The sequence below is a fragment of the Nuphar pumila genome, chromosome 2 (assembly GCF_984573655.1).
Source record: "Nuphar pumila chromosome 2, dmNupPumi1.hap1.1, whole genome shotgun sequence".
NCBI lineage: Eukaryota > Viridiplantae > Streptophyta > Magnoliopsida > Nymphaeales > Nymphaeaceae > Nuphar > Nuphar pumila.
In genome coordinates, this window is record NC_143250.1 from 145,959,365 (window position 1) to 145,972,844 (window position 13,480).

Genomic DNA, 13,480 nt, shown 5'->3' on the forward strand with positions numbered 1-13,480 from the left:
AGACTTCAGGTTGAGGACATGACCACCCAGTTTTACATGCCCCAACCGTGATACATCAATAGCAGCCCCCCATGGACCAGCAGGATTCGATCCTAAGCCTTAAGCTTGACAGAGGACCTCACTGACCACATGGGTAACCATCGTGGTGGTTTTTATCTGCCTTGTGTCCCAGTTTGACATAAGTATTGATGACACATACTACTAACGCCTTATGCTATAACCCAATCATTGGATTTTCAAATTTAGCTTGCATTTTTTTAATAATTTATAATTATTGCAAATTAAAATTAAAAAACAAGGGTTTGGCATAGTGGGGTGAGATTTAGGCTACTAGGCAGGTGGTCTAGGATCAAACCCCATGGACATCCCCATGCACAAGTCGAAGCGTGGCGACTCCCTAGAGTCAAGGAGTGAGTCAACCGAATTTTGCACAGCCAGGACAGCGACTGTAAGTATGGCAGGCAAAGCCAATGCAACTAGGTCTTGGATCCTGGGGTGGTTTCTTAGTGTAAATATCAGAAAAAGATGGCATTTTATAGTAAACTTTGTGGGAAGACAAATAGATGCTATTATTATTCCTTATTGCAATTTCTGATAGATAACAGTGATGAAATAGTTGGATATACCTTTTTCATGTGATTCCAGTTCACAGGAATCCAAGAAAAGAGGAATGATGGATGACACCGGTTTGCTTAAAGTTTTCTTATAAACCCCCACTTTAGGAATCCTATGTTTGTTTAAAGGAAAAAAAGGACAAAAGGGTGCAACTCCAACTCATTAGTTTTGTCATTTTCCTTAAGAAACAAGCATGTGCTTTCCATTGTTACTAGGGAATTTGGGAATTCAAGAGATTCTAAACTTCCACCAACACCCAAAGTGATCCTTTTAACATATTTATCTCTATGAATGCCAGCATGAGAATTTGATATCATTTATTGCTTAGACTTCTTATGTAAATGCATTACCATGAGAATTGGACGGTCTGGATTTGTCCTGTGTTTGTTGGATCACTTTAATTGGTCACTGACACCTACACTCAATCCTGGCATTCAATTATCCATGTTTGCTCATAGATTTTATTTTACTTATTGAAACAATACAGATAGTTCCCTTAGCTTTTAAGCCTCAGCCACCAAACCTTAGATGGTGACACATTTTTTTTTTTTTGAAAAGCAGGCTGGGGTTAGGCAGCCCCTTACCAGTTATACAACAATACCATTGAGATTTGAACTTGCAACGTCCCAACACAAGGTGACATGCACTAGCTGCTCCCACCAGACAAGCGGAGCACCGGTTGGTCCCTAGATGGTGACACTTGAACCTCCTATTATGGATAGTAGTTTTTTTTTTTTTTTGGATAATCTAAGAAAAAACCCTCATCACTGACGGGACATTGGCTGACCTCTGGTTGGTAAAATCTTTGAGGTCTCCCTGGGCCCACCAAAGAGTGCACCAACTTTGACCTTGTGGCAAAGAATGCCACCTCTGGGTTTTGAACTTTTGACATCCTGTCAACTTGGTGATATTCACAAGTTGTTAACAGGACGTCGATGATGAATGTAAACAGGATGCCGATGATGCTGTCGAGAAGAAAACATTGAAACAAGATTGAATGAAAAAGTTTTTTATTATTTTTGGAAGATAATAACTCACAGAGAGAATATATACATTGCAAACAGAACGATCAAAGCTGATAGTGATCCCTTTCCAACTCAATCCTAATCTACTTTGTTGCAACAGAATACTTTTGCTCAAAATTTTAATATCTTTTATTGATTAAAGTCAAAAAATAATATTGAAATGTAATGTGTAATAGAAAATGAGTTTTTTGATCATGTAATTGTGACACCCATACAAGTTTTTCAAAATATTAAAAAATTCAACTGCCAAAAATGTATCAAAATTTTTTGACTAAAAAATATAATGGCACTATTTCGGAAATGACCTAGATAAATAGAAATTCTTCAACATTTTAAATAATTAAGAAAAAACCACGTCGCTAGCCAAGTTCATTAAACTACATAATTAAAAACTTAAACTTGGACTAATGGGTGGAACATTTGATCCATTGACATCCCTACTATATTTGAAGCCCCAGGATCGAATCCCGCTGGCAGGGGGCTGTGGTTATTTTATCACGGTTGGGTCAGGTAAGTTTGGATGGTCACATCTTGGGTGACCCGGTTCTCGGTTAGGGTTTTCCTTTGTCATTAAAACAAGAAAAAGACCCCTACTATATCAAACCCAATTAGGTTGAGTTTGAAAATATACCCAAACCGAAACCTAATTGGTTAAGTCAATAAACGGGTTGAAAAGAAAGGCGTCGTTAGCTTAGTTACCTAAGAAAGACTAAAAAGCAGAGTAAAAGGCATAGTTTCCAAAGGCTTAAATACATAAACAAGGTAGAGTACGATCTACATCCAAATAAGATCCGTTTTTGAGATGGAAACATGGATTCAGCAATAAATAGAGCTGGTAAATGAGATGAACTAACCAAACTTGAGGTGTTCAAGTTCAGCTCATTTATGTGGTAAGCCAAGCCGAGTTTGAACCCGGATCCACATAATTTTAAAAATTTAGTTTTACTGAAAATACATATAAAATATTCGAATCGGGTCGGGTAAGCAAAAAACCCGAGATGGGTTGGGTACCTGAAAAAAAAACATGCACCCAAACTCAGAGCGCATATTGCTCGGATTGAGGCAAGTACCCGATACAAACCCCGTTGACAGGCCTAGCCGGACCTCAGACCCAGATCCACCAAGGAACTGAGGATCACACCTGTCATTGACTAAGAAATGTAGGGGTAGGATTGGGAAAATGAGTTACTCAGGGTCTCAACCGCTCTTATAAATACGGAGGACGGGAGGAGGTTAGAGCATTTGGGGGGCAACGTTTCCTCAATCCCCAAGAAATTCCTACCAAACCCAAATTTCTCCCTCTTTTTCCTCTCTTTATTTTCGCCTGCTTCTCTTTTAGGAAGAGGAGAAAATGAGCAACGAATAGTAAGTTCTTGTTTTTCTCGTGATTTGTACTGCGTTCTCTGTTTTAGTTTTTCCCGTTTTAACGCGTTATTTTCGCCCGATTGTTCTCGTAGCGATTACCTCTTCAAGCTCTTGCTGATCGGAGATTCTTCCGTCGGGAAATCTTGCCTTCTTCTCAGATTCGCTGTGAGTTTGATTTTACTGTGTTTTTTTTCCATTTCGTTTGATGGGAAATGCGTTTTTTCATCCCAGATGTTATTTTTTTTGGTTTTTGTGATTATTAATTTGTTTTCCAGGATGATTCCTATGTGGATAGCTATATCAGCACGATCGGCGTCGATTTCGTAAGTAGAAAGCATTCCTTTTTATTTTTTTGTTTGTTTTTGTTTTTGTAGGAATTTGCTCGTTGTCCTGATTTTCTTGACGTGTATTGAGATCGTGTTTGTTGTGTTATTTTTCTTTTTGGATTTTCCAGAAAATCAGAACCATTGAATTGGATGGGAAAACGATCAAGCTTCAGATTGTGAGTATCTCGGAAGGAATCGATATATTTATTTTAGCATTCTCTTCGTTCATTTGTTTATTTGTTTTGTTTGTTTTCAAAATCAAGGTAATGCGATTTATTGTGTGTGTTGAATTTTCCATTTTCTTTTGGGGATCTCCATGTGAGTTAAGGACAATTTTATCAACAGAATCGGTTTTAAATTGTTAGCATGGAACGAGGATTATGGTTGATACTCCGAGAATTGAAGTTTAATTCATTAGACCGTTTGCATTAGATGTACAACACTTGTGGTTGATGTTGGTTTTACATGCAGATTGCTTGTTTGTTACGTGGTTGTTGGTGCAATTTGATAAAAGTAATCCGTAGAAGTGGATGGTATTTCTATAATTTTCAGTTTTTCATTTATTTTAGTGGCTTCGTGACTGATTCATTATATGGGGTGGACATGTATTAAGTGTTATAAAGAGGTGATGAGAATGACGATTCAAATTCTTGGTTCTGGTTTTGACCTCATTCCTTCATAAATCCATCACATATTAACTGTGACCCTCAATGTAACTTCAACTTTGTTGATACATAGACAATTAGGTTTTCTCAAATCCATGGAAGATGTACACATGAGCCCTGTTCTGCTCTTTCAATGTCAGCAGTTCAAATCTTAATCATGACTCTTCAAATATTCACAGTGCAATAGTTGGCCCTAATACATTTATACATCAGGCGATGAACGACTGGTACAACTTTGTTGATACATAGACAATTGGGTTTTCTCAAATCCATGGAAGATGTACACATGACATGAGCCCTCTTCTTCTCTTTCAATCTCAGCAGCTCAAATCTTAATCCATGACTCTTCAAATATTGACAGTGCAACAGTTGGCCCTAATGCATTTATACATCAGGCCACAAATGAGACTGATTTCTTGGCAAGGTGTTGGAACTTGGAAATGGATAGATTGATTTTTTCTTCTCTTTGTGTTTTGTTGTAGAGATGGAAAAAATATCTTGGAAACAAAGAGAGAACAAAAAAATGATAAAAGGGAAGAGAGATAAATTAGCTGATATTGGTGTTATTCTTGTCCAACCACCCTCCAAGAAAAAACATGATTGAATCTGTGAATTGAAAGAGAAGGCTTTCAATTCTTGGTTCAACTATAAATATTCAACTAATTCTTTGATATAAATTCTATTAAAGGAAAAAGGAAACAGATGGGAAATATCTCTTCATAATATTGAAATCCTAAAATGTTTGTAAACTTAGAGAAGTCTTAACAAACATCATTTCTTAATTACCTGTCAATCTTGTTTCTTGTAGCACCTGTAAGGACAGGAGAAAAACGGGAAACAAAAGGAAAGAGATTGAAAGTATTTTTTTTTTCTGGTTTGATGTCATTTAAAGCTGTGTTATTGATTACAGAAAAAAGCCATTTGCATAAACTTGAAACTGTAATTCTCAGACAACAAGAGGAGATTATCTCTTATAAAGTCGTTCCTTTTTTGCAAATGACGTTGTTCCCCTATTTATGATTTGTAGTTTTCTTTGAATTCTAACTTCATAACTTTTACACAAGCAGGTTGCTACTTTGTATTTGAAAAAACTAGTATAGCATAGCTATCATGGAAATTTGGAATTAGTGAAACAGGAGGAATACCCAATCAATGTTCTTGTTCCTTTTCTATTCACTTAAACTATATTAAGAAGGGAAACCTGTAATCTAGATCTTTTTGTTGTAAGGACTAATTTTTCCTTCTCTTATTTTATTGTAAAGGTTCATTACACTATCTGTAGTCTTACATTTAATTTGAAACTCATGTTTTTCCTTCATTAGTGGGATACTGCAGGGCAGGAACGATTTAGAACCATAACCAGCAGTTACTATAGAGGGGCTCACGGAATCATTGTAAGTCTTCTCTGATCTAGCTTCATCTGTACTTGACCATTGATCTGCAGTTTATTTTTTTGGAATGATTTGCTGCTACTAACAAAAGTGAATCATAGTGATGAGCATCTCCAATTTCTGAAAAGGTAGTGATATTAATATAACATGGCATTGAATATCTTTTATCACAAAATGAATTATCTTAATTCTTCTTTTTTCCTTTTCACTTTTTTGATGTTTTTTACTTAATAATATTGCAAAAGCATTAATAACCTCTTCCCCTTTACTGCTCTTTGTTTCTGCATCTCTTTTCACAAAATGGAAGATTTCCTAATAATTTTGTGGTAAAAGATGAACAAAAACTCTCATGATAACTTGCTTGCAAATGCCAAAATTTGTGACCGTAAAGTAAATTATGTAGCAATTGAGACAACATATGAGTGTTCTATTCGGAGTAGAGAGAAATGCTTATCATGGCTATCGTTTGGTGGTTGCTGACTAAACCCTGAGTTACCTTAGTACATTAAATACAATGGGTGGGTTGCAACCAAGCACTATTCTAAATTCTGCTGTTTTAATAGGAATTTAGAAACATTGTCACATGGTGTTTCATTTCTGGTTGTCATTTTTGTCTTTTCTATATCTATTTTTTCCTGAGTTCATCCTAGTTGGGTGTGTCAGTGTGTCAGGAGATTGTAATGGACGTTGGTGGATCATGAATTTTCTAGTGGGTTCTGGTTTTGAATGGCAAGTGATTAGATCTATATTCAAATCCAGTTCTAAGTCTGATCATGACACATTGATCAGATTGGAATTCAGATCTAAGCAATCTGATCCGGAACTGATCTCTTGCCACTTCTACCAATCTCAGTATCCTGATCCTACTGTTTGCATTCAATTCTTCAGAAGGTCAGGGAAACAATGAATTAGCTTCATTTTGTTTATAAGGACCACTGCTTGACATTTCATTCAATGTTTCAATCAAGACATTCCTAACCATTCCTTTTGCATCCCAGGAATCCTATATTCTATGTGCATCTTCTCATGTAGCTTTCTTGTGTCCTCTCTTGCTATTACATCCTTAATGATTCTAGGTTTACTGCAGATTGTTTATGATGTTACGGAGCAAGATAGCTTTAATAATGTCAAACAGTGGCTTAATGAGATTGATAGATATGCAAGTGATACTGTATGCAAGCTTCTTGTTGGAAACAAATGCGATTTGGTTGAGAACAAAGTTATAGCTACTGAAACTGCAAAGGTGATTTTCATGTCTCTTTTAAATTATTTTGCAACTTTATTTCATTAAAACGTAGGTTTCTGACACACACACACATAGGGGTCCGTTAGGAAAACCCCGGGCCACGGTATAATATATATTATATTATATATAAAATATAATATATATTATTTATATATAATGTATTATATATTATGTTATATATATAGTGTATTATATATTATGTTATATATATAATGTATATAATCTAGGCTGGGTCAGAGGCCTGGTTCGGGCCAAGCCAGGGCCAAATATACTGGCCCAGGCTCCCTGAGATATTACTATGAATACCTTTTAGGCTTTTACCTATGTTACCGCGACACGGCACTTAGAGTGCTGCATCCGTGTCAACATGGGTATTGGTACCTGGACACGGCATTTGCCATGTCCTATATTATATTATATTATATTATATTATATATTTTCAATATATAATGTATATTTTAGATATATAATATATATATTTTTGGTATATATTTAGCCATGTCCCTGTATCCACATTTTTTGGAATTGCCATGTGGTACCCGTACCCGTACCCATACCCATACCCGTACCCAAGTAACATAGCCTTTTACGTTTATGGAGATTTTTTTCTGAGACTTTTGCAAATTTACTTTTAATATTGCAGGCATTTGCAGATGAGCTTGGAATCCCTTTTCTTGAAACAAGTGCCAAAGACTCCATCAACGTTGAGCAGGCTTTCCTGACAATGGCTGGAGAAATTAAGAAGAGGTAAAGTCTGTGGTTCTTTTGTTTGCACATCTAATAAAGTTTCTATTTTATTGCTTTCTTATAAGATTTGGTGATATAACAAAGTTTTTAGTTTATGCTTTGCTGTCTTGCATGTACGTGCATGAATATATAGATGTGCAGCCCTCACCTTTTACTCTTTTGTTTGAAAAGTTAGGCCTTCACTTTTTGTCAAGAGCACTGTGGTGTGTGTGTGTGTGGCCTATGCTGGGTCATATCATACTCTAGTCGAAGGGACCCCTTTATTCACATTTTCTTCATTTTTCTGTGCAACAAGCCCTGTGGATATGATCTACATATTTTGTTAGTCAAAAACATGTTTTAGATAGTATATATATATATATATATATATATATATATATATATATATATATATATATATATATATATATAGAGAGAGAGAGAGAGAGAGAGAGAGAGAGAGAGAGAGAGAGAGAGAGAGAGAGATGCTATGGTGCTCCATGAGCACCTACACCCGCCTACTAGAAATCATAGGTGTAGGCCGCATCTTCTCAATCAGACCTTATAGATGCATTTATAATAGTTTGTTTGATGGGCATAAGGCTTGATCATGTTCTTTGGACATAAAATTGGTTTTTTTAAGTCATGAAAATTTGGCACATTGTGAGCTGTTGATTTTTGAAGATCATGAAAAACCTACATGTATGCCATAATCACATGATCAAAAATTTGTTTTCAACTGAAAAATGCATGTAGGTCATATCTACAGGGTCTGATCAACAAAAAAAAACTCAAGAATTATGAAAATTTAATGCTTCTATTATGTGGGAGTAGGTGCTCCTGGAGCACCCTATCATTACTAATATATATCAGCCTGGTTTGGTACTCTCGAGCATATATGTGATGATATACACTTTTAATGGTTTATGGCAATGGTCATGCTGGAAACCAATGGGATTTGGCACCATCTTGAGGGGTGGGCTTTCCTGTACTAGTAGCTCTGTAGCTGGCACTGACCAGAAAATAGCCATATAATGCTTTTTTACGTGGATGCCCTTTATAGCTGCTAACAGGTCAATTTTATATCATGTTTGACCAAAAAGACCCATCCTTTTGACCGGCATCATTCTGGTTTTGTATTGTCTGGGAACCGTACCCTTGTGTGTTTCATGGCTGTGATACACTGGAGTATATGCAAATATTTTCTATGAATAGATAACATATGCATATATGTATGTATGCATGTACATACTATTACTAATACATGTATATGATTGGAACTATTTCCAAGTGTAAATTGATAATAGCGTTGTTGCCAGTCCATAATTGAATGAACACACACACACACACACACATTTTAAGATCTCATGCCAGATCGGTTTTCTTTTCTACTGTTAATGTTAGAAAAGAACCGAGTTTGTTTATCAGGCAATATCACAAATGAAAAATTGGTTGTCATCCTTATTATTATCCATGCAGGACAGAAAAATTCTTCTTCTTTTAGGTTCTTTATTTTGATCTCTAAATCTAACCTAGATGCATATTTATCAGGCTATATCAGATAAATGAGAAATTGGTGTTCTTTCTTTTATTATCCATCCAAAAGAAAGGATGGAGAGAATTATCTTTTAGGTTTTTGCTTCCCACATAACCCCCCCCCCCCCTCACTCGGCCAGCAGTTTTTCTCTATCTAGCTTGGACAAAGTTGCATCTGTGCAGATCTGATGTTAATCTATGTTTTGGTGTTTGTGTATATGCGCTATGCAGGACGGGAAACCAGACCAGTTCAAACAAGAACGCTCCAAGTTCAGTTCAGATCAAAGGGCAGCCAATTCAACAACAGCAGAGCAGTTGTTGCAGTTAATCACTAATCCTATGTACTGTAAATCTCTTTGTGGGCCACGTCCTTGGTATATAACATGGAACTCAAGGATACTAATACTGCCTTTTACTGGCTTCTGTGTTTTGAAAAAACTGAATTTCCTTTGTGCAAATGCTGGAAAAACTTGCATTTGATTTATGCACAGTTTTTTGGGAATTCAAAGTCTTAAAGCTGGAACTAAGCGGTGCGACTCTGGAGGCCATGTTGCCATTGGTCAGATCGCTTTTGGAATTCAAGCCTAATGATCTCAAGTCGGGCCATAGGCTTCGGATTCTGCTAAACCCGGTTTAGTTGGAATCTCGGCTTTTCTTCATCATTCTTTTGAGAATGAGCAATTCAAACTGTGGTTTGTCACCTGACATGGGATGGCCATTAGGGATTCACACGTACTGGGCTTGAGTCGAGCTTGGCATGTACAAGCTTGGCTCGCCCAAAAAATCGATGTACAGGCTCAGTTTGAGCTCGGCGCAGTTCGTTAAGCTTGAGCTGGGGTTCATGGTGCAGTATGCCTGGCGGTCTAGCTTCTTCCACCTTTCTGGCAATGAAGACCCTGCGGCCAACAAGGGCCTCAAGAAGGAGGCGATCCATGCCTCCCTGTTGCCGCCTTTGGCCTGACCGACAGAAAGTCCACCAACTGGGGGATGCCACTGCCTCCTGCCAGTCTGCATGCTCTGTGGAGAGTGGTGGCCAAGAGATCAAAATTCTACTGCACATGGGTGGCGAAAAATTTCCCACCAAGTAGTTGGGGAACAGATTCGGGAAAAAATCCCGATCTCAGACGGAAACACAAAAAGTTCTCCTTCGATCTGTTGGACCTCTGATCAATCTGCACCCATCTCCTCCATGGTTGGTGGGCAACTCTGTAGCGAGGAAGTGGTGATCGGGTGAGGGGGGGCGTAGAACTTGGAAAAAAACGTGGAGGGGGTAAAGAGGTTGGGGCAGGGCAAAGAAAAAAAATATTATATTATATTTTAATTTAATATATATTTAACAGTCTTATTGAGCCAACCAAGCCTTATCGAGTTTGGTAGGCTGATCAAACTGGGCTTGGCTCGTTTTGCTCATTCGAGCTTTAGAGCCATGTACAAGCTTGAATCATTTACAGCCCGAGCTGACTTGGTTTGTTGTGCATCCCTAATGGCCATGGTTCGAAACTCATGACGGGCTGTCCTTTGATGCAAGGTAGAAGCTGCGTGTACTTTCTAGTGGGCAGGGGGGGCCTCAAGGGTTTTACCAACCTGAGGCCTGCCAATGTGTGGTTAGTATTGGGGGGTTTCTCTTGATTTAGTGAAAAAAAGGAAGGAAAGAAACGTATGCCCTGGTTAATGCTTTTACCCATATTTGGAAACTTGATCAAGCTCTGGGGTCAGGGTCCAGGTTCATTTGACCATGAGTATGAAGTATTGCGTGGACACCAAGCTACGATTCGCATCAAACTTGCATTTTTCAGAATTGTTATACCACGAAACTGGACCTTAGGTTTTCCTAACGTCTGATAACTTTATTTCGTCTTTCTACTTTAAGCTTTGATGCTGGTCATTGAGTCAATAGTTGCTCGAGTTTATGCACTCATAACTTGGGCATGATGAAAAAAAAACCACCCAGTTCAATGACTTATCACAATCAAGTCAATGTTGTTAAAATCGGTTTAGTAGGTGAATTGTTTTTTTCAAAAAACCCTTTGAATCGAATCCAATCCAATCGTTCGTCATTCGGTACTTCCACGTCATTAAAAAAATTAGAAAACTTTTAACCCTCTTAAAAATATTAAAAAATCCTAGTTGAATCGTTGATTCAGGCCGATTCTGATAACATTGCATTCAGTACATTTTGGCTCAGTGAAATGAAAATGAGGACGAGGGGAATAACACAAAAAAGAAGTTCAGAATGAAAAGCAGGGCAAATCTGAGTCATGGCTCACAAGCTGGGCCGATTTGGTCATTATTAGGGTGTCATGCAAGTATTGGATTTGATGGTGAATGTAGAGTGAAGACATTAAGATGGGGCAGGCTTGGTTTTGAAATAGCACTTCTCTGACGTGTGACAGAACATCTGCTGGCCATGAATTGTGATCAAGATCCTCCCAAGACCACATCAATAGAGAGAGAGAGGGCGAGGAGGGATCAGGTGCAATCACATTGCACACATCGAGTGTGAGACTGCACATGACTGTCCTCCATCTCTGTAATAGAGCCTGTCAGCTATGGGGCCCAATAGAAGATGGAGGGCAGATCAGGTGCAGCGGCACATTAGTGTGAAATGTGATTGCACCAGAGAGAGAGAGAGAGAGAGAGAGAGAGAGAGAGAGAGAGAGAGAGAGAGAGAGACCTTCTGTCTAAGGCATAGCCCCCTAGCCGCATTTATTTCACAGATGGCAACGTTCAATTATGAGATGGCTCAGAGCAAAGTACTCCTCCAACAGGCAACAGCTGCCACCGTCGTTCACTCCATAACTCCATGTCCAGAAAGTGGAGTTTACTAATGACAGTGCAGAGCCAAGGAAGCTGGTTAAGTTTTTTATCATTCATAAATTCCAGTAGGGGTTCAAACTGATCTTATCATGGTTTATCTGAATTTGAATCTTGACTTTAAGATTTTAGTCTGAATCCAACAGGAATCCGGGATAGATATTAAGTATGTATGTGAATTTTATATGATACTATCGGTACAAATAGGTAGGGGGTGTCAATGGGTCAGGTTTGACCCTGAAGCAACTGTATCATACCCTATAGGGTCAGGGTTTGGTGATAAATAAGGTCAGAATAGAATCTGGGTTTGACCTGAAGGGTTTGAATATACGGAGCCGGGTATGATTTGTGAAATTTCATACCAGACCGGGGCCTGACCTGAGTTCCAACTAAGATCCACAAATTTTCAGTGTGAAAAAGATAAAAAAATATTAGTTTACCGGGTATGGTTTCTCTTATGGCGGGTCCTATTAGACCCGGTCTGGACCCAGTACCATAATCTAAAAATCAGGTCTGGGTTTGGTTCCAGTTGAGTCTAAACCAAACCCGACATGTTGACACCCCCACAAATTGGTCCAAAACATGTATTTTACATGCAAAACATAGAAAATGGATAATATATTATTGAGATTAAAGTACAGATTAAACAAAAAATATTGATGGTATCCAGGTCCAAATTCGAAATAGGTCCTACCACTTATCCAAAAACATAATTAGATTCTACTTTATCATCCAAAAAATAATATTAGCGACTCGCAGGTGCGACTGAATCCAATCTATTTGCAGCCACAGATTATAGACTTATTAATCTCAAACTGTAGTTTAACTTGGCCCATCTTCCTCGATTCATCTTTGTGGGCCGTATGATTATGCCTGGTGGGCATGTCAAGTAGGAACGTCAATGGATCAGATTTTATCCAACATCTGGATGAATCTGTCTCCTTTTAGTTGGTTTTGGTAAGCCAAAACAATATCAGATTATAATCGGAAGCGGATATGGTTTTATTTTTTTGTTGCCAAATCACACAAATATCTCAAATTGACAGATATATCCCAATCCGTTTACATGTAACAAACTGGATGTGGAATGAGCTTTTCACTATCCGGATCTGAATCTGAATTTGAATCCTTTTAGCCAACATCTAGTTGGATATGGTGTTGCCTACATCCAACCAGAAGCTGAACCGTTTACATCCCTAAATTGGCAAGCCAAACTGAGTATAGACCTGAACCTTCCTATAAAGCGGCTAAAGGATTCTAGCATTAGCCATCCCAGTTTGATAGGGCCATGGGTTCACCCCGAAAAGATTGGTGCAAAGGCTTATAGTGGACCCAGTCACATTATTGGCAATGAGCCGGTCCAGTTCAACCAGGCCAGCACGTTGGTTCATCATAGACTGGTTGGGCAGAAGGACCTGACTGATAAGTGATAACCATGGTAAGTTTGGACCATGAATTGAGACTGAAATTAATAGTTGCCCTGTATCAAAACCTGCACCCTTGAAGGGCCCAAAATGACTGATCATGAGTCGTGTTGAGTCAGGGAAATTGGACAAAACAAGTGTTTTTCAGATTTATCACTTGTTTTGGGTGTGTTCACTTTCAACATTTATTGTCCTCTTCTTGGACAGGAATCACTTGGATTGTGAGGGAGGAGGCTTTTGCTAGGAATTTGATTTTTGGACCTGTGACAGTTTGCCGGAATCGTCGTTGGTACTTTGTTTGGTGCTGCTGGCTTATACTTGCATGACAGTACACTTGGAAAGAGAGA

General features: G+C 38.2%; 1 protein-coding gene across 1 annotated transcript; it reads left to right on the forward strand.

The window, feature by feature from the left end:
• The first annotated feature begins 2,868 nt into the window (after nucleotides 1–2,868).
• Nucleotides 2,869–9,353, forward strand: LOC149847507 (ras-related protein RABD1-like). Its single transcript, XM_089997055.1, has 8 exons — nucleotides 2,869–3,005; nucleotides 3,098–3,170; nucleotides 3,281–3,328; nucleotides 3,460–3,507; nucleotides 5,319–5,390; nucleotides 6,475–6,630; nucleotides 7,277–7,380; nucleotides 9,127–9,353. The coding sequence occupies exons 1-8, from the start codon at nucleotides 2,992–2,994 to the stop codon at nucleotides 9,221–9,223; spliced, it is 612 nt and encodes a 203-aa protein (XP_089853181.1). The 5' UTR covers nucleotides 2,869–2,991; the 3' UTR covers nucleotides 9,224–9,353.
• Nucleotides 9,354–13,480: the final 4,127 nt, after the last annotated feature.